Source organism: Rhipicephalus microplus, chromosome 2, assembly GCF_043290135.1.
Source record: "Rhipicephalus microplus isolate Deutch F79 chromosome 2, USDA_Rmic, whole genome shotgun sequence".
NCBI classification, from domain to species: Eukaryota; Metazoa; Arthropoda; class Arachnida; order Ixodida; family Ixodidae; genus Rhipicephalus; species Rhipicephalus microplus.
Window position 1 is genome coordinate 84,133,947 of NC_134701.1, and position 27,151 is coordinate 84,161,097.

General features: G+C 44.5%; 1 protein-coding gene across 1 annotated transcript; it reads right to left on the minus strand.

Annotated features, from left to right (window-relative positions):
- Positions 1-7,019: 7,019 nt before the first annotated feature.
- Positions 7,020-26,591, minus strand: LOC142785108 (carboxypeptidase inhibitor SmCI-like). The gene is made up of 3 exons (XM_075883543.1): positions 26,370-26,591; positions 14,225-14,410; positions 7,020-7,429 (listed from the first exon to the last, which is right to left on the minus strand). Exons 1-3 carry the CDS (start codon positions 26,482-26,484, stop codon positions 7,224-7,226), a joined length of 507 nt encoding a protein of 168 aa, XP_075739658.1. The 5' UTR covers positions 26,485-26,591; the 3' UTR covers positions 7,020-7,223.
- Between the last annotated feature and the right edge of the window lie 560 nt (positions 26,592-27,151).

A 27,151-nucleotide genomic window follows, 5' to 3' on the forward strand; every position in this document is an offset into this window, starting at 1 on the left:
CATCCAGTATATTCAGGCTGTCCTCACACTATTCTGCTAAGCTGACGAAAACATGCCCACCCTGACAAATTTGCGCATATTCTAAAGGGTATTGCCGACGATGCACTTAACTTGTTGTTATTCAATGATGTATCATCTGTTGATGTCACAATTCAAAAATGCCGCCGGCTCCAACATTTAAAAAGCAAGCGCATCTCCCATCAATTCCAGTACCTTTCAAATAAAGCAGCGACCTCATCATGTCTCGACCCTTATCGTCTTTCCGACACTTGTGATGGTTTAACTCGACTCGTCGGGCGTGACCTAGAAGCAGCCTCCCCTGCTACAGTGCCACCAGCGTCGCCTCACTGCGCTCCTTCAATTCTGTTGCCCCTTATTCAAGCCTTTGCGCCACAGGAAAACACCAGCGTGGGTCTATGCTCTATTTTGACGCCTTCCCGTACCGCCTACCGGCAACAATTCACGTCTGCGCGTCCATCACCGTCTGGCCCTCCATAGACGTTGCTTAATCCTTCCGCATAGCGAAACCCAGTGATGAAAATCCCCTATGCTTCTCTCGTCGCTGAATTGCGCACCTTTTTTCGTCATTTCAGAAGTCAATTGGGTCTTACTTCACAACGGTTCCAGCGCTACTTCAATGCCCGACCTGCTTATCGTCAGGAGACCAGCCTCAACCATTTGACCCATCAGGAACCTGTGACTGATCGCCACTACTCGCGCTCTCCATCTCCCCAACGTCACCAGTCTCGTTCTTGTAACGATATATTTCCATTCATTCCGAATTCTCACTAACACACAATGCCGATTTATCACTCACAAGCATCGATACTGACAAAGAATTTCTCCATTAAAATTGGGGCTCCTTAGGCTACTATGCTTTTAGGAGTTGAACGCAATAGCAATATCCTGTCTCTAGTGATTGTTTAAACGACTTACTGCATAAATTTCATGTTATGATGTTACTCTAGAAGTTTAAATTGTGGATTACTACAATATAATTGATAAAGTGACTTGTGTCAGTGAAGCTTTCGCTTATGGCGGCATTCTGTGTAAAAGGTAGCACGCTTCAAGTCACGTGCAATTATGAGCATGAATTTTTTTTTTCACTTGCTATGCACACACTAGCTAGTCTTACGGGAATTTGCGCAGTATAACGCGTGTGCCTTTTGCTAAGGACGGCCGGTTCTAAACCACGAAACCATTACGATAATCACATCTTCGCCCGATGGCAATGTATGCTTCTTCCGTGCAATATTACTGCGATAATACATGTTATAGTATGAAGCCTGTATACAGGACGCGTGCGTTTGTGAAGCATTAACGTTACTTTCACTGCATTTACAACCAGAGAAACTTACTTTAACCGCAATTTCTAGCATACGCGTGGCTCTGTGGTAGAACACCTGCTTGCCCTGCAAGCGTCCCGACTTCAATCCTTACTCGATCCCGGAAATTTGAAATTGAATTGTTATTTGCATACTGCAGGTACTTTCAGCGCCTATCTATCTATCTATCTATCTATCTATCTATCTATCTATCTATCTATCTATAGCCGCCTACGACATTTAGTTCTTCTGGCCGTATCGGTAATGGTATAAATACCTAAATTGTTTTGGTATAAGGAGCCTTTATGGCGAGCATAATTGACGTGTCATAACTTAAAAATCATGACACTTATGTCATGAATGTCATGATTTGCATTTCATGTTATTGCTGCTCTTGCGGTGATTTCGTTCACATGACATTTTGCAAATCTAGTATGGTATGACATGACTGCAAGGTGAAAACAAAAGACAGGCCCTAATATAGAAATCATGTCATTCATGTCATGATTATCATCTTACGACTAGTCATGAATACACGCCACGTTCATGTGTCATTCCGGTAGTTTCACATATACCAAGTTTGGAATTACGGGACGTGAATGTATGACTAAGGTGGATGACTGGTGAAAACCTGATAATCATTAGATGCGTGTCATGTAAGAACATGACGACATGTCATGCTCATGATGTGATCGCGGCCATTTTGCTAGATTCACATATACCAATTTTGTGTAATGAGACGTGAATGTACGATGAAGGTACTTGACATGTCCAAACATGATAATCATGACATGCATCATCATCATCATCATCATCATCAGCCTGGCTACCTCCACTGCAGGACAAAGGCCTCTCCCATGCTCCGCCAGTTAACCCGGTCCTGTGCTTGCTGCTGCAAATTTATACCCGCAAACTTCTTAATTTCATCTGCCCACCTAACCTTCTGTCTCCCCCTAACCCGCTTTCCTTCTCTAGGAATCCAGTTAGTTACTCTTAATGACCAGCGGTTATCCCGTCTACGCGCTACATGCCCGGCCCATGTCCATTTCCTCTTCTTTATTTCAACTATGATATCCTTAACCCCCGTTTGTCCCCTAATCCACTCCGCTCTCTTCATGTCTCTCAAAGCTACACCTACCATTTTTCTTTCCATTGCTCGCTGCGTCGTCCTCAATTTAAGCTGAACCCTCTTTGTGAGTCTTCAGGTTTCTGCTCCGTAGCTAAGTACCGGCAAGATACAGCTGTTATATACCTTCCTCTTAAGGGATAATGGCAATCTACCTGTCATAATTTGAGAGTGCTTGCCGAATGTGCTCCACCCCATTCTTATTCTTCTAGTTACTTCAATCTCGTGGTTAGGCTCTGCGGTTATTACCTGCCCTAAGTAGACATAGTCTTTTACAACTTCAAGTGCACTATTACCTATCTCGAAGCGCTGTTCCTTTCCGAGGTTGTTGTACATTAATTTCGTTTTCTGCAGATTAATTTTAAGACCTACCTTTCTGCTCTCCTTGTGTAACTCCGTAATCATTAGTTGCAATTCGTCCCCTGAGTTACTCAGCAATGCAATGTCATCGGCGAAGCACAGGTTACTAAGGTATTCTCCATTAACTCTTATCCCTAACTGTTCCCATTCTAGGCTTCTGAAAACCTCTTGCAAGCACGTTGTAAATAGCATTGGGGAGATTGTGTCCCCCTGCCTTACACCCTTCTTGATTGGTATTCTGTTGCTTTCTTTATGAAGCACTATGCTAGCAGTTGATCCCCTGTATATTTCTTCCAGAATGTTTATATATACTTCATCTACGCCCTGATTCCGCAGTGCCTGCATGACGGCTGATATTTCTACTGAATCAAGCGCCTTCTCGTAATCTATGAAGGCTATGTATAGTGGTTGGTTATACTCTGAGCATTTCTCTATTACCTGATTGATAGTATGAATGTGGTCCATTGTTGAGTAGCCTGTTCGAAATCCTGCTTGTTCCATTGGTTGATTGAATTCTAATGTTTTCTTTACTCTGTTAGCAATTGCCTTTGTGAATAGCTTGTACACTACAGAGAGCAAGCTGATCGGCCTGTAATTCTTCAAGTCCTTGTCATCTCCTTTCTTATGTATTAAGATGATGTTAGCGTTCTTCCAAGACTCTGGTACCCTTGCCATCAGGACACACCTCGTAAACAGGGTGGCTGGTTTTTCTAACACAATCTGTCCTCCATCTTTCAGCAGATCTGATGTTACCTGATCCTCACCAGCAGCTTTGCCTCTTTGCATGCTCTCCAAAGCTTTTCTGACTTCTTCTATCATTACTGGCGGGGTGTCATCTGGGTTACTGCTAGTTCTTATCGTATTAAGGTCGTGGTTGTCTCGGCTACTGTACAGATTTCTGTAAAACTTCTCCGCTATTTTGACTATCCTATCCATATTGGTAGTTATTTTGCCTTCTTTGTCCCTTAGTGCATACATCCGACTTTCGCCTATCCCAAGTTTCCTCTTCACTGCTTTGAAGCTTCCTCCGTTCTTTAGAGCGTGTTCAATTCTCTCCATGTTATACCTTCTTACATCGCATACTTTACGTCTATTAATCAACTTCGAAAGCTCTGCCAGTTCTATTTCGTCTGTTGTACTTGACACTTTCATGATTTGACGCTTCCTAATTAGGTTCTTCGTTTCCTGGGAAAGCTTGCCAGTGTCCTGTCTAACTACCCTGCCTCCAACTTCCACTGCACACTTCGTAGTGATACTCGTCAGATTATCATTCATTGTATCTACGCTAAGGTTGGTTTCCTCACTGAGGGCCGAGTACCTGTTCTGCAGCGACACTCTGAATTCCTGTACTTTCCCTCTCAGTGCAAGCTCATCGATTGGCTTCTTGCGTATCAGTTTCTGTCGTTCCTTCTTCAAGTCTAGGTGAATTCGAGACCGTACCATTCTATGGTCACTGCATCGTACCTTGCCAACCACTTCCACATCCTGCACGATTCCTGGGTGTGCAGTCATTATAAAGTCTATTTCGTTCTTATTTTCGCCATTAGGGCTCCTCCATGTCCACTTGCGGTTTTCTCGTTTTCGGTAGAAGGTATTCAAAATCCGTAAATTATTGCGTTCTGCGAATTCTACTAGTAGCTCTGCTCTGGCGTTTCTAGTGCCGATGCCATAATCTCCTACTGCCTGGTCTCCTCCAGCTTGCTTCTTCCCTACCTTTGCATTAAAGTCGCCCATCACTATAGTATACTGTGTTTTACCTTACTCATTGCCGATTCCACGTCTTCATAGAAGATTTCAACTGAAGCGTCATCATGGCTGGATGTAGGCGCGTAAGCCTGTACTACCTTCATCTTGTATCTTTTATTCAGTTTAATTACAATACCTACCATCCTTTCATTGATGCTATAATATTCCTCTATGTTGCCAGCTATGTTTCTGTGAATCGGGAACCCCACTCCCAGTTCTCTTCTGTCAGCCAAGCCCCGATAGCAAAGGACGTGCCCATTCTGTAGCACCGTATAGGCCTCATCTGTCCTCCTAACCTCACTGAGCCCTATTATATCCCATTTAACACCCTCTAGCTCCTCGAATAGTACAGCTAGACTTCCCTCACTAGATAAGGTTCTAGCGTTAAACGTTGCCAAGTTCAGGTTCCAATGGCGGCCTGTATTCCAGAGATTCTTAGCACCCTCTGCTGCGTTGCAGATCTGACCGCCGCCTTAGTCTGTTGCTTCGCAGCTGCTGAGGACTGAGGGCCGTGAGTTATTTGGCGTATCCATGTGGGAGGTAGTGGCCAGATACTGCACCAGGGTGGCCAATCCTTCTCTGGTGAGGGAGTGCGTTCCCGGCGGTGGTTACCGGTGAGGTTGCACCTCAGGCCTCTAAATGCAGTTTCATCAACTCGCGGGTTTTCTTTTTTTTTTCCCGGTGTGGAACTGCGCGGCACCGGGCACGTGGTCCGACTGTTGTTGTTTTCACAGATTCACACAGTTTTCCGCTCCTAAAATTTAAAAATTTCGTTTGTAATAGCAGTATTTGTAGCGGTTGAACTCCTTGTATCTTCACGAACAAATAGACACCACTCTGACTCTCCTAAAACCAAAATTGCTAAAGTTATAGGTAGATATGTGCAGAGCTCACTTACCCGTGCTGTTGACGCGGCCGCTCCCGCTCCCGCAGTTCGAATAATCTGTGCTTATTGGCTAAGAGGTGGAGGAGCAGTTCCAGTGGGCTTAATTCACTGTGGAAGCTGTTTCGCCAAACCCAGCTCAAGCAGTGACAGCAGTCCGGCAACACTGAGTGTGTCTTCTGAATAAGTCTCTTTTGACGCTCTCAGTTGAATTGGGTGCTGGCGGTTTTTTCTACGGCTATCTCCGGATTTTAACGATTCAATTGAGGCCTGATTTGTCGTCCTGGGGTGTGTAAAAGCCGAGATATGACTCGTTGTCCTCAAAGTGGTTTGGTCCCGCACAAGATGGCGGCCCCAATATGGTCATAAGGTGAAAAAAATTTCTTGTGGGTTTGTTTTCGCCGGTCAGAAACTGGTAAGATTGAGCTCAGAGCCCGAAATCTTCCTTCTGCGTGATTTAATAATGTTACCAATATTTGTTGTGATCTTTTGCCTTTTCATTCAATCTTTGAGCTCGAGGGGGCAGGTGCTAAAGTCCCCTGTCAACATGGCAGCCCCTATAGGGTGGATACACGTGTTACCCACAGTTGATTTTCGGTGAAGAAAAATCGTTTTTTCCCGCAGATTCAAGATAAGATGGTAGCGGCGAGGCTCCGGAACGTCCCAAGAAGAATCGAGGGTGGTTTTAGAGGTGCGTAGTGGCTTTTCTTGCGGAATTCCTGATTTGATCGAAGTGGAGCCAGTGGCTGCTGTTGTTAGGCCTAACCGAAGTATGAGTCGTTAATCTCTCAAGTTGTAACTGATTTGGGTGGCTAAACCGTGCTCCTCGAAGTTCTCCGAGGCCTCATAAAACCATGCGAGAAAATTTAGATTATTACTCGCAGTTTTGACGGGGATTTGAGGTCCGAAGGCTGAGCTGTTGTGGAACCGCTCAAGCAACCCGGGCCCCCTGGTGGAGGTTTCATCAATCATGACATGCGTGTCATGTAAAGTACGACTACATGCTGCGTTCATAGCGTGCCGGCGGCCGTTTCGCTAGCTCCACATACACCAAATTAGGAATCACGTGTGTTGAATGAACGATGAAAATAAATGACACGTCTAAACTTGATAATCATAATATGTGTGTCATGGGAAACATGATTACCTGCTACGCTCATAACGTGCTCGTGGCCGTTTTTCTCGCTTCACATATACGCAATTTGGTATCAGTGACGTGAATAGACGAGGAAATAAATGACACGTTCAATCATCGCAATCATAATATGCGTGTCATGTACAACATGACTACATGCTACGCTCATAGCGTGCTCACGGCTATTTTGCTAGCTTTACATACAACGTCACATGACACTAAATATGGTATCACGTTACGTGAGTAGACGACAAAGGTAAATGACACATTTAAACATGATAATTATGGCATGGAAGTCATGTGCGGCATAATTTAAATCCGCCTCCTAACGTTGCACTGATGTTAAAGTGAGATATCAAGCTTCCTCATTCGTGCTTCACATATCATCGACTCCCACAGCACGTAGGATCTGCCAGTTTTTTTTTTCGGCGTGCCCGATGCCTGTTTACTGACGAATACCAAATCAGCGCTTGCACAAAATCTGATCACACTTACCTCTTTTTTAGCGACAAATACAAACTGTGACAAAATTATGAACGAAACAACAAAAACGTTTACGACGACACGTCACAATGCAATTAAATAGTAAGTCGGCATCATACGCGTTCGAGTCTTTTCTGAAAAATCGGCGTAGTTCGCCGAACGGCGTCATCCAACCATCATGAGTTTCCTGAAGACGTTTCGGCTGCACGCGTCGATGCATCCAGAGAGTGACTCGTGTCGGTTGGGTCCTGCCAGGCAGGCAGTGCGCCATGAGACGCACGTTTTCGTCGAGTTGTCGTAGTAATACTCGAAGTGCTTCTCGTTCATTCGGCACGCACCCTGCAACCGGGGCAAGCGGCACGCCGGCTCCGCTGCGGACAGAAAGCAGTGGTTCAGATTGGCCGCCAATTACAAGTAAACACTACGAAAAATTCATTTGGTGCATGGTAGTCATTACTCAAAACGTTTTGCAGTTTCACCTCGCAGCTCATCAAGCGAAAAGCTTTGTATGGACAAACCTCCCTAAGCTGTACGCCAGTCCCGCGTCGGCGTAGTAGCCAGCGCCAGTACTCCGAGTGCTCACTATAGATCGCGTTGTGGCGCTCGCACCACTCAGGTTTGACGTTAGGCAATGCGGTCTTGTGCATGAAATCAGAAGTTCAAGAAAGATTGGAGATTAAACAACGTGGCATAGGTAGACTTGCTTTTGCAGCACACGGGAATGCCTCAATTCAGGGGGTACAGTGTGACATCGGATGGACATCGTTTGAGTGCAGGGAAGCTAGCAGCAAAATAGAATTTGAGGAGCGATTGAGAAAAATGGGAGAGGAGCGTTGGGCTAGCAAAGTTTTCAGCTACTTGCACATGAAGAATGTTGATACTAAATGGAGGAAGCGAACTCGAAAAATGTCAAGCAAGTATTTAAACAACAGCAGAATACCAAGCCAATAGGAAACATTGGTTAAGAAGAAGGTGAAGGAAACAAAGAGGGACATGCGGAAGATGGGAATGCTTACAAAATCGTCACTGGATACCTATACCGAACGTTTAAGCGGGAAATTGCAAGGGAAAATATCAACGATAATTTTCGGGCTAGTTCTCTGCTCTTCGAGGCTAGAACGGGAGTATTGCGGACCAAGACGTACCGAGCAAAGTACGAAGGCACAGACACGGTATGTAGTGCGTGTGGATACGAGGAGGAAACGGCTGAACATTTGATATTGTTTTGTAGAGGGCTCCGCCCTATAGTCGAAGATGATGGCGCCGAATTTTCCAAAGCATTGCAGTTTAAGGACAGTGAAGGCAAAATAGACTTTGAACGGGTAGAAATAACCAGAAGGAGGCTAACTGATTGGTGGCTGCACTCAAGGCGGGAAATTCAATCCTTAAAAACACAGCGATAATACATAACTTCATAGCTAGGTGGCATGCGTCACCACCCGATATAAAGGGCACAGCCTGATACATCCATCCAGCCAACCGCAAGTATTCCGATTGCTCACTAGATGGTGCTGCGGCACTCACTGCACTCCAATTCGAGCTCTGGTGTGATACGAGACTGCTAGAGGTGCCTCTGAGCTCGCGCTCATTGGACTCGCTCCCATGCATGCTATTATGATAGGAGATGGTCAGACAAGCTGACGCGTCCTTCTCTGCTCTATCTGCTCACCAATATCAGAGAAGGAAGAGTGCTCGCGAGCTTTGCACCTACTGTACAAACGTGTTTTTATGTGTTTTCATGATCCAGTGGGCAATGTACGGGGGTTAGTGATCCCCCTGTGCTTCGCTCACTGGCCGTCATTCACTTCGTCGATAAGCTGAGATTTTTGTGGTTTTCTCTGAATGTGCGCCAGGTGGTGATTGTTCTTGGCGTTGTTTTAGGCAATAGCATCAAGGCCAGTGCGGCGCTTTTTGTGCCATGTGCACTCAGAACGAATATTTCTTCAATAGAACTCGCAGCACGAGAGTGTACCTTACAGGCTATATAGAAAAAGACACTGTGCACTAGGATGTCTACCTATGACTTTTTTTTTTCATTGTGGTCAGTTGCACTAACCACAAGGCAGACAAAGGATTAGAAGTGTGGTTACAGTCTGTACATGTAAAACTCACCATAAAGGCCCCGCCGTGGTGGTCTAGTAGTCATGGCACTCTAGTGCTAACCCGAGGGTCATGGTATCAAATATTGGCTGCGGCGGCAGCGTTTCCGATGGAATTGAAAATGTTTCAGGCCCATGTACTTATATTTAGCTGCACAAAAACCCGAGGTGGTCGAAATTTCCGGAGCACTACACTGCAGCGTCTCACAATTATGTCTTGATATTAAGATGTTAAACCTCAGATATTATATTATTATTAAACTCACCATAAAGTTGCATTCTGCGCAAAAAACACCATATTGTGTGTACGGCATGCAGACATATACTAACCGATACAAAGAGCTCTATGGAGGCGATAGTTGAAGTGATACCAAATGTGGGCAGGAAAAAGATATGCTCAATTGTAATCTTATGGCCAACGATAAATATGTGAAATAGATATCGAAGCAAACGTCAGTGACGTATGCGACACTGAAACAGGTGCAGATTATTATACCATCCTAGTCCAAATGGTTCATATCTGGGGTACAATGCGTCGGATGTCCCTGCTGCTAATATTTTCATCAGTGTCCACTGCCACCTGCTTTTTTCGCAATGCGGAGTATCACACCATTTCACTTTTGTAGTCGTTTATGAACACTTGGGTGGATTTAAAAGATTGTGTTTGAGAAACCTCTGTAAGCACAGAAAAAAAACAATGGCTATATGCTATTTGTCGACAAGGCAAAGCGAGGACACGCAAATGCAGTACCAAAGGCAGATTCACCTTTTTTTTCAGTTAGGGTTTACCGTCACAAAACCACCATATGCGCAAAAGAAGCATATGCGCAAAGCCACCATTATGAGAGACGCCGTAGTGTAGGGCTCCGAAAATTTCGACCCCCTGTGGTTTTTTTAACGTGCACCTAAATCTAAGCAGACGGGCTTCAAGCATTTTGTCTGCATCTAAAATGCCGTAGGCACAGCCATCGACGACAAACTATCAGTGCTAGACGTTAATGTGCTAGACGTTAATGTGTCTGAAGAGAAAAAAAATTTTTCTGAATTGCACCCAACGTAGTTTTCGAATGGAAAAGCTTTGCGTATAACAAAACATTACAAAAATATGCAATTTTCGGATACCCTGCCGGCACGATGGTCAGCCCGACTGATCACCTCGTAGAATCTTTTTTCAACACAGCATTTTTGTGATTTGTCTGATATGTTTTCATTGCGAGTGTGTTTCTTTGTCCGGCTATGGCAAACGTCCGGCGTTGTCCGCTGTGGTGTCCGCACGCCGGCAGGTGTTGTCTCTCCGCTCTCACTCCCTCTCCCATAGCGAAAGCAGTGGGCGCGCACGCTTATCCTCGCCGCTAGCAAACAAAGCATGTGGTGTGAAAGAGTGTAGGAGAGGGTAGCGATACGGTACATCGCCCCTCGTTTTGTCGCCGTTCGACCTTTCTCCTCCCTGCGCCCCACTTTCCCGTCCACTCACGCCTTACTCTCAACAATTCGCTGCCTGGGTGCTTCTCAAGAACATCCGGAAATGTGTTCTCGAAAGGCCATTGTGAAACGCCAACGTCGAGCCGAGAGCGCTGTGTGTTTTGTTCAATTCATAATATGTTTTAACCGTGCAGGCTAGCTACTAGCGCTGGAAACGCATGCCGTGTATCTTGGGACAGAAAAACGCCACGTGCGGGAAGTGGCTCTATTGGCTGCACGGTGTCAAAAAGAAAAATCACTGGATATCGACGGAGTGAAATACGATTAAAAGGGTGAACCTTCGAAGGGTTTTATCGGCAAACCATGAATCATCCGCTGGCCGCATCCGTTCTTCCGTCCATCCGTCTGTCTGTCTCTCCGTCCGTCCATCCGTGTGTTCGTTCGTCCATCTGTCTGACTCTCAGTCTCTCCGTCCGTCCATCTGTCTGTCTGTCCGTTTGTCTGTTTCCTGTCTGTCTCTATGTATGTCCGTCCATGCGTCCGTTCGTCTGTCTGTCCGTCTGTCTGTCCATCTGTCTGTCCGTCTGTCTGTCTATGTGTATGTGTGTATGTCTGTCGATTCGTCTGCCCATCCATCAGTCCTCTGTCTGTCTGTGCGTCTATCCATCTGTCCTTCCATCTGTACGTCTGTTCGTTCGTTTGTACATCCGTCTGCCCATCCACCCATCTAGTGAACCACCATCCAGTGGCCATTCCAGGGACTAAAACGAGAGGTGGCTACTAGATACACGAGGCGCATGACCCACGCCTAAAGGAGCTTCGCCTTTAAAAGAAAACATTATTCTTATAACGCTGAGTTCTCACGCGCGAAACGCCGTTATGGACGCTATGCAATGCATTCGCATTTCCTCACGATTCCCTTCAGGGACCTGCGAGACTTTTTTAATCATTTCTCACACTTCTTTCTTAAAAAATCAATAGTTAATGCAAACACAATTTAAGTGCTTCAAAAAGTAAAGGGCACTAAAGTAAAATCATAAATAAATTTAGATTATTAAATTGCACTCTGAGAACTGTAGTGGTATTAATTTCACCAACATTTGTTTACTATTGGAGGCCAAGGAAACCAAAGTTTATTTTTAAAATTTTTTTAATTTTGCGCTAGAATTCTCCTTCAACACGTCACAAATGGAAAACTGAATTTTTCTTATTTGGCTACATTTGCTCATCAAAATTTTCTGGAATGTGCTACGTTTGGTCTAGTCCTCTCGGGCGATACTGCACGTCATTTTCACTAATTAGGAACTGCGTAGGACCTTATGAACGCTGTCAAAATCCACTACATCACGGATTTTACCATGGTAATCTGAAAGTGGTATTCCAATTTTTCTTTTTTTTTTTTCGCGTTCCCACGCTTCCCAGGCAGCATCTCGTGACAAAAGTGTTGATTTCAAAATTGTGAAAGTGAATTGGTCACATCAGAAAAATCGTTCCTCTCTTTCGGTCCTTTTAAGTATACAGGGTGTTTCAAGAAATGTGTCCACTATTATTCGAAAATTACAGAAAGGAGGCATTTGCCTGCTACCTGCGATGTTCTAGCAGAACACATCTTCACAAGCGTTCAAACACTAGTTACGGCAGCAATTATTGAAATTAACTAAACTTTTTTGCCAGTAGACATAACCGGTCGACTCAACCAGGCGAACTCAAGTTCTTCCTGCGAATAGTTCAGAGCCACTTCAAAATTTCTGAAAAACGGCCACTGGTAATCCCTGTGGCGCGATGAAACCTGGCTAATTTAGCAGGCAAACTGGAAACCTAAACATCAACAATCGCATCTACCATTCACTTCAAAAACACCCTTAATTACGACACTGTTTCCCTCACCGTTATCAACTGTCAATCTACAAACTTCGTTTCGTGGCAGCTGCTCTCCAGCCGCATGTCTGCTTATCGATGCTGGCTTATCCTCCTGCCCAGATGCGAATGAAACAGCGTCCTCAATGAGGGCATTTTTTTAAATGAATAGTAGATTCTTTGTTTTCTATGCTGGTTTCAGTTTCACCAGCTAAATTAGCCAGGTTTCAATGCCCGGCAGCGATTACCTGTGGCTGTCTTTCAGAAATTTCAAAGTGGTTATAGACTATTCGCAGGAAGGCCTCGAATTCGCTCATTTTACTCAACCGATTATTTCCATTGATTAAAAGCTCATTGCCAATTTTTATGATTAAGGTCATAGTTAACATTTGTACGCATCTGAACATGCCTTCTGCCACAATAGAAAGAATGCCGCCGGAAACATGCAGAAACCTCCTTTCTGTAGTTTTTCAATAAAAGTGCACACACTTTTAGAAACATGCTGTATATGCTTATATTGTATTTTTAATGTCATGAAGGCTTATTCCAATTTTCATGGCAAAACGAAAATGCTGACCAGATGACATTTTCAGGCTAGAAGTCATCTATACACTCCTGGCAAACTACCGCTTAAAACTACTCATATGAAGCGGAAAATATAACTTTTTTGACGCTTATAAATGGCTTTATAAGCGGCTTGCTGATGCAGTTTTCTTATGCTACCCCTAGCTATGCAGCTGTTTTTTATGCGGCCTCTGGCTAAGCCGCAATTCTTATGTGGTCTTAATTTATATGGCTCTTCTATATGCAAGGCCATCTTGTTGTCAGAAGGCCGTTTAAAATTGATCGCTTAAAATAACGCATGCCATCGATCTGATTAAGCGGTATTTCAGGTCAGCTTTGAGACGCTTACATACGGTACAGTATTCGGCTAAAATATATGCGATACTTTACACAAAAGATTTGAGGGGAAAAAATCCAAATTTTTCCTTTGATTGGTTATGACTTCCTCTTTTTTTCTTTTTTTCTTTCACCTCATAAATACGAACTACACATCACAAGAACACTGCAAAGAGTAGTCATAAACCACATATCATCAACACACACACGTACACCTAAGCATATAAGTTATTAAGCAAGGTGGATTATCCCGTATTCTTCCCACCATTAGGTTCCGTTGTACCAGCGTACGCGGTATAAAATGGTGTGCGACAATAACTGCCCACTAGTCTCTGCGTGGTCAAAGCCCTCCCTTCACGCAGAGGATACCGTTGTCGATGAGCACTAACTTTTAGATATCCACCACGTGGTGCACTGTCTCTTTATGCATGCGCAACAGACGCTCAGTTTGAGTAATAACCCATATAATATACGAAACTACCGCCTTCAGAAACACGCTAAAACTCCTTAGTCAGCCATACAACGGAGAAGCTTCATGACGCATGCGTATCTCCTTATCATGCGTTTGGTGCGTTTAAGCCTCTTTCTCTTTCTAAATATTAAAATATGCTATTAGGTGACTTCGTAGACGTAATCTTAAAGACAGCAAGGCTAATAGACTCGAGAAGCGTATCGAGTCCAGTCGAGAAGGCGATCATATTGTCCACTTCGTTCTCATGTCTCGTTTTTAGCACAGGTATAATTTGCCTAAACGTCTTCCCAACTAGCCCCTCCCCCTCCCCCCCCCCATAATACGCTGACAATCTTCCTGTCCAGTTCGTTCTCGTGCCTCGTTTTTAGCGCAGTTATATTTTTCCTAAAAGTTAATGTGACCAGAGGTTGTCCTACCAGCATCAAGGCAGACTTCGTAGCATTCCTGTTGCGAGACGAAGCGGTTCGGCCCGTACAGGCACTTGGAGCCGCTCTGTACATTGCACTTGCCGTCTTCGAAGTAGTACGGATGGTCGCGTCGCTTGATCTCTCCATCCTTGCACGGCACAGCTTTCACGGGCTCCGTACACTCTGCCGGCAGATCTGCGCGGAGTAGAGCAGAAATATTTTTATTGGCGCTATGGCATCATTTGTGGATCTTTCATTCTTTGCATTCGTTTGTCGCCAATCATTCCGACATGATTGAAACTAAGTTTCTCTTGCGACATCCTTGGTCTGCACTTGAATAATTGAATTATTTATTATTACCTAGTCCAATTACTCAAGTACTTAACTTCTTGATAGCATGCCCGAAGAAAGCCTAATTTTACGTTGGGATATCGACTAAGATATCGAATAAAGAAAACATAAAATAAGGGGTGTGCGAAACACATATATTTTGAATACGAAGGATAAAATACTCCACCAACCAATCGACTGAAACTCACTTACTTCGCAAAAAAGATACCAAGGAATATTCACGCCTAATATGGGAGCCTAACATAGCGACAATTTAATAAGTCAAACACAGAGCATGCGCCGAATCCTGTCGCTGACCTTGAACATAAACAGCATGCGTTACGCCCCGCCGCGGTGGTCTAGTGGCTAAGGTACTCGGCTGCTGACCCGCAGGTCGCGGGTTCAAATCCCGGCCGCGGCGGCTGCATTTCCGATGGAGGAAGAAATGTTGTAGGCCCGTGTGCTCAGATTTGGGTGCACGTTAAAGAACCCCAGGTGGTCGAACTTTACGGAGCCCTCCATTACGGCATCTCTCACAATCATTTGGTGGTTTTGGGACGTTAAACCCCACATATCAATCATCAAGCACCATGCGTTACGTAGTAGAAGAAAGTTCAAAATAAACGCATATTTGTAACTCATATTAGTGTATGTTTGGAGGTTTATATTTAGTTCTTCATGCAAAGTCCCGATACTTTTAAACTCATTTTGATACCACTCGCGTACAGTCCTCAGAGCTCTTAAGATCAGTTTTCAATATACAAAATCATCAATTTTGCAAAAAGAACGCTTGGAGGGCTCTGCGGTGATACTTTGCGGCTAAGTTTAGGGCCACAATGCCTTCTGGGTATCAGTCTGAGATAAATGCGACAATTATTCGAGAGATAGAAGTATCCACACAAAGGTTATTCTAATAAGAGATTCACCATTAGCGCTAACGAAAGAAACTGGCATGCCGTTTCGTGTTGCACCAACTAGGCAGCTCTCTACTTCGAGAAAACTGGAACTAAGCTTACATCTTTTAATACCGGAGCCTATATGTAAAGTGCCGTCCACTTTTAGGCTGAACATTGCTTAGCGTGGCTGTGCTCCTAGTAGTGCCAATGAAACGGGTGTGGCCACACATCGTAGTTTAGCGGCGCATGCGCACATGAACCTACGAGTGATACCATGCATCTTCTGCTTAGCGCTGGTTTACTCCGTATGGCAGTAGCTGCTAGAACACTGCACGGGCCCGGGCCAGCCCAGGAGTCCCGGCCTAGCCGGGTAAGGCATTGTTGGAGCGGGCCCGTGCTGGTGTCTGGCCCATGAGCTTCGAGGCCACGCCGGAGTCGGGCCCGTATTAAAGCCTGATCTCAGTGTGTTTCAAGAAATATGTCGAATATTATTTTAAAAGTACAGAAAGTAGCCATCTGCAGGCTACCCACGGTATTCTCGTTACTTCGGCAGAAGGCATCTTCAAATGTGTACAAACAACAATAATTACGGCAGCAATTGAAAAAAATTTTTAAATTTCCTTTTTACAAAATTTAACACAATGAACTTTTCATTGAGGACGTTTTCGGATCGACTTTATAATTTGCGCTGCTTTGTGCGTCGGTTTCAGTTTCTGCAACTGAATTAGGCGGAATTCATCGCTCCGTAGTGATTACCAGTGGCAGCCTTCCCGAAATTTCAGAGTGGCTATAGACTATTCGTGCCAAGAGCTTCAATTCGCCCATTTCACTTGGTCGGCTAAATTCTTTGGTTAAAAAGTTAATTGTTTCATTCTAAAATTACTGCCCTAAAATGTTTCTGCACATCAAAAGATGCCTTCTGTCAAAGTTGACGGAACGCCGCAAGTAGGATGGAGATGCCTTGTTTCTGTATATTTAAATATTATTGTACACATTTCCTGAAACACCCTGTATATCGACATAATGGCGTGGCTACGCTGTTTGCTTTTCTTGTTTAATGGGGTTCGAAATTCTAAAGCGACGCAGGTTAGGCAAGATGCCGTAGTTCAGGGCTTCGGCTAGTTTCGACCACCTGAAGTGCATCAGCATGCACTGCAATCGGAAAGTAGAAGACCTCTAGCATTTTTTTCCGTTGGTATACGCTACACGTAGTTTCAAAAAACCTGAAACACAAGTTTGCGCCATTATCTTCAATGAAAGACGCTCTTGCATACTGTGAGGAAAGGTTTGCGGTACACTGCTAACGTTATATACTGTATATAAGATGTGCGCTTTTGTACTCAGGGAAAATTTTCGAGTATGCAGATGTGCTCGCATGCCCGCCACGCCTATTTCCGCTTATGTGCTCTGTAGACTCATAAACGCGACCCGTGAGTCATGGTTATTATATCCTCAGCTGTTGTTTGTGCACTTTACGTGCGAGATACCGCATGACTCATCACTGGCGCACCAATCGATGCAAACGTTGGTGATTTTTCGTGCTAGCGAAGCAGTAGCAAATATTTAGCACTTAGTAATTATTCAAACATATTTCGCAGTTAACTGAAGTGCCCAACGTATAGAACGAATTTTTGTTTATTTTTATGAACACCTTCCTGTTTTTCCTATTTCTACAGTAATTCATTAGCTTCCTCGTTTGTGAAAGCCCAGGCGTTCTCACGGCGCTCATAAACGTGGAAGGATCCCCGTGGGGGAAGATTATGATGTTGATTTGCTGTTGTACCCTTTGAAACAGGGAAGCTGCGAGGGGGGGGGGGGGGCAGAGAGTATAGGCACGGCTGTATTGGCAACTTTTACCGCATAAACAGCTACCACGACCCCAGAGTTCCGGATTTTTTATTCCTTGAGGCGTAACCCAATTTCTGCCAATTTTGTATATTAACGAATAAATCCCACACAATTAAACGAGACACATGAGCCCCTACTCTTGTAAAAAAATTAACATGCACAGGTTACACGCGTTTAGCCAATCTTTCCTTCGTGTCTGCAGAGGGTCAACCTGCTTACGTCGCATAGCTTCACGAGCTTCATAGTTGCTTTATTAGGATTCTGAGGGAGCCACATGCATGCACTGTTCCACACATGTTTGTTAAATTTTCAAAGAATGCTTGTCGTTCGGCGCGCCGAAGCATCTCTGACGTACATGCGGCTTCTTGTATATCCTCTACCTTTTCTTCCCCGTGCACCATAGTCGCCGCTTTTTTACTTTCTACCATACATCTCCTTCTTCTACATTGCCGCTGCCGTGAGCTGGAAGCCTGCAACCACTGCCACACTTCACTCCACTGTTCGCACCGAGGCATTCGGCCGTCGGCGACTAGGCCATCTACTCTCATGCTTGCATTCTCAGTGGAGAATCGCTCTCCAGACACACCATACGCTAAATTCGATGAGGAGGGCTAAAAAAGCCGCCAGTTGCTTCACTTCTGCGATTCGATTGGCAGTTTTTTTTTAACCCTGAGTATGACTTTGCTTTAAGACAGTAGAAAATTGCGCGCGACACGGACTGAAGAGACGAAGAAGAGTAGTCGGGCGGGGTCTTGTTTGTTCTTGGACTGTTCGTATGCTCGCCATGTTATGGACGACGCTGCGCTGAGCGCCGATAAAGGCTTCAGAGAGATTTTCTAACAAAGACATAACACTTTCATAGATTAAAGACCATCACAAGAAGACGACGTGATAGGCAATTTCAGGAAACAAGGATGACAATGACTCGCTAATGGTTGTGGTTCTCTTTGACAGATCTGTGAAACTGCGGTGGCGGCGACTCGGGGAAGAAGGGGGGGGGGGAATATTCTTCTTTTGAGCAGGAAAACTAAGTGTATGTTGAAGACAGGCGTGGAGCTGACATGACAGCTTTAATCTAAGTGACGGTTCCCACCCTGGTGTATTCCTGCCAGAAGTAGCTAGAGCGTGTTTTTATTGCATGGCGTAATAAAACATGTTTCTGGGAGATTTCTCACCTTTACCCAACAGCCTAGGCTCGTATGCAAGTTATGTAGACTCCAACAATAAATATCTGCCATTTTTTCCACTTTAGAGGCGTAGCACATTTTCTAGTCATTCTTTTGAACGCAAAAATAAGAATGTGTGGTTAGCACTGTGTACATGAGAGAGCCAATAAATTATATTTTATATTATCATGCAATGACTTCGCAAACTTATTACAGCCGTATTTGACCGAAAGTATACGGAGTGTACTGGTGAAAGTCGTGACACTGAAAGAAGTTCCTAAACACTCACTCGAATACATTTATGCGAGGCACGTATCTTCACTGTAACCGAAGAGTAGACAGTGCCTCGCTTATGTTCAACGCATAACTGGCTGAAACTGACCGGGCACAAAAATTATGAAACAGATGTGGTCCATCGAAAGAAGAAATATAGAGTCGCAACGAAAAAAAAGCTATAGCACGGTGATAGCTAGTGGGCCTTTTTCTAGGAGATCGTGGCCACACTCGTTTTGTTCACGCCTGCATTAACATGACTTCGATTTTATAATAAAAAACTATATTATCGTTTATGCCAGTTTCACATGGGTACTTTTGACCGGGATCAGTCAGTTCGGATAAGATTTTTTGGTCGCTATCAACGTGCAGATTATGATGGCACTCCTGGTACAGAGCTTCTCCTCTCCCAAGGAAACCAATCGCTAGTTTCTGTAACAAAAACTTGAAAACACAGTTCTAATTTACCATTTTCTTATGTCCCTGGTATTGTGGTAGATGAGTCATTGTTGGCAACACATAATTGTATTTATGTTGTTCAAAGACCTCCTATACTTTGGAGACCACTGCGCAAAGCTTATTTCACGCCTAGAAGATGAACACATGGCCATAAACGATCCACCATCAACGAAATCATTGCAATAAGTGACGCTGTAAGTACCTGTGTCGTATACTGGCGCACAAGCACGAAGAAAAAAAACGAATACAGACGGACATGCCACAAGCGGAGCTACATCAGATGCAAACGTACAGCATGTTATCATGCGGCAGAACAACATCCGCATCCTAGAATTCCCCAGAAAAACTTTCATTTAATTAGCATGTCCCACTTATACGACCTTTGGAAGAAGCTAATCCTTTAATAAACAGTTGTTTCGGTGTTCTTAATTTTATTATCACCATTTAAAAAAATTCGGGTACTACTGTGGCACGCATGCTACCACAATTAAACCACCTTCATTGAATTCTGCGGCGCGCCCACGGGAGCGTCAGCGAAAAATGGCACCGTGCACCCCGAGTATGGCAAGCGGGCAAGGAGAATAGAGGAGGAAACGCGCGCTTAAAGGAGAATGTCGTTACTTTCTAAAAATAAAGGCGCTTTAAACGCAACAAGGAACATCTAAGACAACTTTCCCTGACATAATTTTCTATAAAAATGTTACACGATTTAACTTTCTTCTTGTTTCTAACAAAGGAATTCAGCATATTGATGAACACTCCACCAGCATCGAGGAGGAAACGCGCGCTTAGAGGAGAATGTGGTTATTTTCCCAAGATCAAGAGGCTTTCTTTCGGCACGCACTGCAATCTTTCGCAGCGGCACACGAGTGCTGTCATCTTGATCACGTGACTCTAACTGGCCTACCACCTGCCAGTTGGCCCAGCCACGCATCGCGCCAGTGGAGTGCCGTGGCCGTAAGCGCCAGTAGCTGAGGTTAGAGGCCAACATGACAGCACTCATGCAGACGCGACAACCCGCTTCGATTCAAACTCACGCATGCTACTCACCCACTTTCGTCACAGCAATAAATAAATGGTAAAATCAGCTGTCACTTCGCGTCTTCTCACGTAAGTGACGAAGCATCAGGAGCGTAACTGAATTCAGGAACAGCGCAACCTACAAGTAGTTACCTCGTAACTACGGAAGCGAAAAAACAAGGACAGAAAAGAGCGCTGACTTTCAACAAAGATTTAATATCGGAGTGAAGTACATATATAGGCGAAAATTGAGAAAAAATGGGCATGCGTAGAAGGGTGCAGGAACAAACTGCGATACACTGTCAGCAAAACTCTTGTCTCCCGTTGAAAGGGCTGAGAAAACAAATGCATATGTAACTTAAAAAAGATCGAGATACGCAATCTCCTTTTTCAACAATGCAACCGATGGGCAACTTACACATTTACCGTCAAACTTGTTTATTTAACTCCACCAACTTGTAAATGTGTAAGTTGCCCATCGGTTGCATTGTTGAAAAAGGAGATCGCGTATCTCGATCTTTTTTAAGTTACATATGCAATTGTTTTCTCAGCCCTTTCAACGGGAGACAAGAGTTTTGCTGACAGTGTATCGCAGTTTGTTCCTGCACCCTTCTACGCATGCCCATTTTTTCTCAATTTTCGCCTATATATGTACTTCACTCCGATATTAAATCTCTGTTGAAAGTCAGCGCTCTTTTCTGTCCTTGTTTTTTCGCTTCCGTAGTTACGAAGTAACTACTTGTAGGTTGCGCTGTTCCTGAATTCAGTTATGTCCTACCAACTTGCCCAAGTTTCCACGCTTCATAACATCAGGAGTGCTCTGTCTTGATTATCTGTGTTTATTTAGTTATGCCTGCTATGGCTTCTCTCCAAGAATTTGAGAATGAATCTTGAAGACACTGCAAAATACCTACGAGTACATTATTCTCGAAGCTTCAGCACGTAAACATAAAGCAAATAACAGCGTGCTTTGTGAACACACGGGCCACACAGCGCCGAATGACGACGTGATAATTTGAGGTAGAAAGAGACTGCACTCACAGGGGCCGCCACGTTCACTTTTCAGGCCCGTCCAAGTGATTTGATTTCCCTGCCATGGCGATATTTCTGCCACAACCTTCTGCAGCACTGCTCAACATCGGCGTCACGTCATCTGCTCGGCATCCCCATAGCATCTGCTTCGCTTTTACTCAAGTACACACTGATAATATGGGGATGCTTAGAAGACGTTGCGACTTAGATGTTTAGCAGTAGACATGTACAGCCATGGTAGGTAGATGACCACAGTTTTTTGGTCCCATCTAGTTTAGAATGAAGGAACCAGCTGTAGAAAATCCTCTATAATTTTGTTCGCGGGTGCACAAATGTTGGGATCAACGATATTGCTTTTCCTGCCATACCGTGAAGTGCCAGCTCTCCTACTAAACGCATTCGTAGGAAAGTTCAGAGGGTTTGGGGAAGTTGAAAATGAATACAATAACCACTGTCTGACTGAAAATTTTCAAATATATGCTCCTGAGCGAGAGCACGTTGAGTCAACGACATTGTCCGTCACGGTGGCTCGGTGGTGTCGGTGCAGGGTCGCTCACCCGAAGTTCGCGGGTGTGATTCGCGTCGCTGTGATCCCCTTTCGATGGAGATGAAATGCAAGAGGCCCGTGAATTTTCCGAAGTCAGTGCACAATTAAGAACACCAGAGGGTTGAAAGTTTCCGAGCCTTCCTGTAGAGCTGTTGAGATCATGTAGTGTTTTGAAAACTCAGACTCACATATTGAATCCCGGCCGAAGTGGTCGCATTTTTTATAGAAACGGAATTGCTTGAGGCCCTTGTTCTCATATTTCATCATCATCAACAACAACAGCCTGACTACGTACTGCAGGACAAAGGCCTATCCCATGTTCCGCCAGTTAACTCGATCCTGTGCTTCTTGCGGCCAATTTATACCCGCAAACTTCTTAATCTCATCTGCCCCCCTAACCTTCTGTCTCCTCCTAACCCGCTTGCCTTCTCTGGGAATCCAGTTAGTTACCCTTATTGACCAGCGGTTATCCTGTCTACGCGCTACATGACCGGCCCATGTCCATTTACTCTTCTTGATTTCAGCTATGATATGATATATGATATGATGTATTGAAATGTGGAACCTCATACCAGGTCACATTCGGTCTTTGCAGAAAGATGAATTTTTGAAGGCGTTAAAAGACGGTGTGCTGTAAACCTTTCATCGTTTGTATAACTCTGTAAAATTTTTGTATTTCTATGATCTGCCAATGTACTTGTGTATTCAGCTGTTTTGTTTTGTACCTTTTTATTGTTTCTTGCTGTGTACCCACTCCTGCGATAGCCCCATAACGGGGCTGCAGTATTTGAAAATAAATAAATAAATAAATAAAATATCCTTAACACCCGTTTGTTCCCTGATCCACTCTGTCCTCTTCTTGTCTTTTAAGGTTACACCTACCACTTTTCTTTCCATTGCTCGCTGCGTCGTCCTCAATTTAAGCTGAACCCTCTTTGCAAGTCTCCAGCTTTCTGCTCCGTAACTGAGTAGTGGCAAGGTACAGCTGTTATATACCTTCCTCTTGAGGGATAGTGGCAATCTACTTGTCATAATTTGAGAGTGCTTGCCAAATGTGCTCCACTCCATTCTTATTCTTCTAGTTACTTCAATCTCGTGGTTTGGCTCCGTGGTTATTACCTGCCCTAAGTAGACATAGTCTCTTACAACTTGAAGTGCACTATTACCTATCTCTGCTGCGTTGCAGACCTGACCGCCGCCGTAGTCGGTTGCTCAGATTTAGGTGCACGTTAAAGAACAGCAGATGGTCGGAATTTAAGGGGTCTTCCACCATAGCGTCTCTCATAACCATATCAAATTTTAGGGCGTAAACCTCCAACCCCGCCACGGTGGTCTAGGGGCTACGGTACTCGGCTGCTGACTTGCAGGTTGCGGTATCGAATCCCGGCTGCGGTGGCAGCATTTTCGATGGAGGCGAAAATTCTGTAGACCCGTGGGCTGAGATTTGCGTGCATGTTAAAGAATCCCAGGTGGACGAAATTTCGGGAGCCCTTCACTAAGGCACCTCTCATATACAGATGGTGGTTTCGAGACGTTAAACCCCACATGTCAATTAATCAAACAGGACGTAAAACTCCAGATATTATTAATATTACCCCCCCGCCACATTATTACTATAGTTGGGGTCATTGTACAGAAATTGCATTGAGCGAAATGTGTCCGAGAATATCATCCGCACCACACTTCGCCTCTTACTTTTGACAGCTGGGGAACGATTGCAAGTGTGCTCTTACCACTACCTCTCTCAGTAAATATGCTCATGAAAGCGGCCATAGCTCCAACTTGATTAGAAATGATCTGATCTGAAAGTGCCACAATTACTCCATTTTGTTTCTGTTCTCTATCAGTCATTAGCTGTTCGGGATTGGTAAAAATCTTCTGGAGTGCTGAGCAGCTAGACCGCTAATCAGTATGGGATGCAGCGAAAAATAGAAAAAACACCCCATCACGTAATGGCTGGGAACGCAGACTTCTATAGGATGTATGAAAAACAAAAGAAAAGTTTGGGGATCTTTTCCTTCTTAAGAGATCAACGCTACAGCGATATTGTGGTTCTAGTGCCTACTGAGTCGAAATGGCTTGTGTGAGTGAACCTTGCGCATGTGGCTGCATTCTGTGTAAAGAGTAGCATGCTTTAACCACAGGCAATAGTGCGCGTCAGATCGTTTCGTACTTGCTATGCACCCCCCCCCCATGTGGCCTTAAGGGAAAATGTGCCGTAAAATGTGTGCTTTTTGTAGTGGGTGGCGCTCTTTCAACCTTGAATTCATGCTAATCACAATTTCTGACGTCTGATTGCAACGCGGGCTTGTAGCATGCATTAATACTGCGATATTACATGTTGCATTGTGAAGGATGTATACAGGACACGTGTGTTTGATTGTGAAGCTACTTTCACTGCATTTCCAAGTATATGAAGTTATTTTCATCATAATTCGAAGCCGACGCATGGCTCTGCGGTAGAACACTTCCTTGCTACGCAAACAAACTGGGTTCGATGCTCGCTCGGATCCAGAATTTTGTACCATCATTTCATTTCCATCTTGCTCGATTTTTCGGTTATGCATAAGATTTTCCGCTCACAACCAATGACGCTGACGCCGACACCGGCATTTCTGCGAAACGAGCTCTTTAACGCTATCGCATTAATACTTCCGATACTGAATATTGTTGGCTATTCGTCTTTCGCTCTTGGTAAAAAAAAACAATTAGGCCTTATTTAAAATCACCTGCCTTCCACTAGCGAGAACGAGTTTTTTTGCATAGAATGAATATTGTCAGGGTTATCATAATGACGCTTAGCCGTGCCTGTATACTTATGTATATTTATTATTCGTGCGTGCATAAGATATGACTGGGTAAGCTCTCCTTTTATGAAAATGCTTTTTTGGCTAAATAACTATGCAAGGCAATGGGTTCCTTGCAAGCCACAACATGAGAAACCGACAAAGATTAATCGGAGGCGTGGGCTTAATCTTCCTTCTCCTGTGTTCCTCGTCGATTCCGTTCAGCTAGAGCACTCAACGCAACTGAGCGCTCATCGGCTAACACCAAATAGTGAGATACAGCAGGCAATGCTCTGCATTTTTCAGATAAAAAGGTTCACAGTTTCTCCTGAAGGACGAAGCACTTCACGTGATAGAGAAACAATAGTAATGTATGAAAAAAGCCTGGCAGCTAATTCTTTTTGTATTTGATCTTGTGCAACTCTACAAAACGCTGGTGTAAGAGAATACGACCGCTCCAGAAACACTTTTCGTTGAGCCTCTTCGCGCTCAGAGCATAGCACGTATAAGTGTATATGAGCCGTCTGCTGATCCAGATGAAAGCGCGCGCCAGTGATAGCGATCGCGCCCTTATGATCAAAAGCTACTGTTGCTGCGAGAGCGACATTCTTCTCCCCGCTTCCCTGCTTTAATTCACGCTTCATTAATGTTGAATTCTAATGGCAGATTGCGAGTGCTCGGCCAGATTGCCAATGGAGTGCGCAGATCCGAGCGATATTGCTCTCTTCTAATCCGCGATTGCAACGCGTGCGTCTCGACGGGAGCTGTCTGTGAGCTGAAATCTAGCTAAGGAGCATGAGAGAGTACCAGGGAGTGCGAAGCGTTTTTCGGACACCCATCGGTGATTGGATAAAACGCGGGCGCACAGAATACGTCACTTGAACTTCCAGTGAAATTCGCCGATTTCGGCGGAGCAGAAATTCCTGCTCCACGGAGCGATGCGTGATCTGCGGTTACTCTCAATCTGCCATTGGAACACACAGTTCATGCTCCCAATTCGCCATTAGAATGTGATTGCTCCACTAAGAGCAGTAAAACTTCATCTGGATCTACCATTGCAATTCAGAATGAGAAAGCTGGGGCTTTTCTTTCCATATTTCAATGAGTAGCGATAGATGGCAGGCTTTGCACGCCAAATGATGTTGTCGCATGCGCCTTCCGTGCGATGGAAATTGGTTGGTTTGTATCATCTCTGCTGCAGCTGCGTCCGTCGCCCTACATGATGCGCATTTACCCGCGGGTAAAGCACATGATGAGCGGGAAAATCTGATGAAATATAGTTTTATACGGGACATCATGGTGACGGTGAAAACCAATGAAGAGTGTGCATATCTATCACCATAAACTATGCCTTTCTTTGAACTATACTAACGTCGATTGATCGAATTGATTGGCAGTTTCACCAACCTTTTAGCTCCCGCTAGTGCTTCCGTCCGCGGTGGTGTGAATATCATGTTGGCTGTAACGAAGTGCCAACAGGATGGGCAATTCTGGTGTAAAAAAGCCCCAGCTCAGCAGTAGCCTCCTTCACAATGCAAAAGAGCAAGGTGCGAGAGCATTGTGCAGACGGCTCGCCCCCTTGCGTCATTTGCACCCCCGATATATACGCTTATTAAGGGAAGCAGCTAAACAATTCAACCCGGTGATTCAAAAGACAGCTCGCCCACAACCGGAAACTCGCGTCCATTGATTATATTTTTCTTTTAAAGGGCCACCTGGAGGGCTACTGGAGGAAAGCACGACCTCTCGATTGGCTAACAGTGCTATAATGGTTATCGACAATACGAAGGAACTTACTCTGTCCTGTTCCGTGAAGTGAAATGTTTCGGACGCAGTGCTCCCGGCACTCGGTGGCACTCGCGAAGCGGTTCCTTCCTTCGAGGCAGCCAGGGTCGAGCTGCCAACGGACCATGCACACGTGCCTCTCCGGGTCGTGGTAGAAAAAGTACTGCTCCGACTCGGAGTCGCATGATGACAACTCGAGCGCCGCCTTGCACAAGGATCCGTCTGCGAAAGCACGTTATAGCGGAACGCTGAGTGGCTGCCTGATTGTTTTCATATCTGTTCACCGAGGACTCACTATGAACAGACGTGCCGAAGTGCTCTATGTGATTGCGTGTTCGTGAGAGCAACTTTCTCTTTACAAAATAATAATACTAATAATAATAATATTAATAATAATAATAATAATAATAATAATAATAATAATAATAATAAGAATAATATTAATAATCCGCAAAAATATAAGGACAGATCTGAACACTGACCGGCTGAAGAAAACAATAGAGGAAAACATTGTCAAATCCCACGCACTTTGAGAATCGACGTTATGCAAAGCGTGCAGAGGAGAGTGACCAAGCTTTATTTTCTCATGGCGTGACTCGCGAATAAAAAAAATGTAAATATATGTACAGACGCTGCAACCATAGATACACGTTGAACAGTTTCAGATGCTTACATAATCAGCTTACATAATCAGCGATGATGTGGACAGGAACATTATGGCATTAGCAATACCAGAAGCGATAAGCTGCTATGAAGAGCTGGTGCTCGAGAAGATGATAGCCCTGGACACCGCT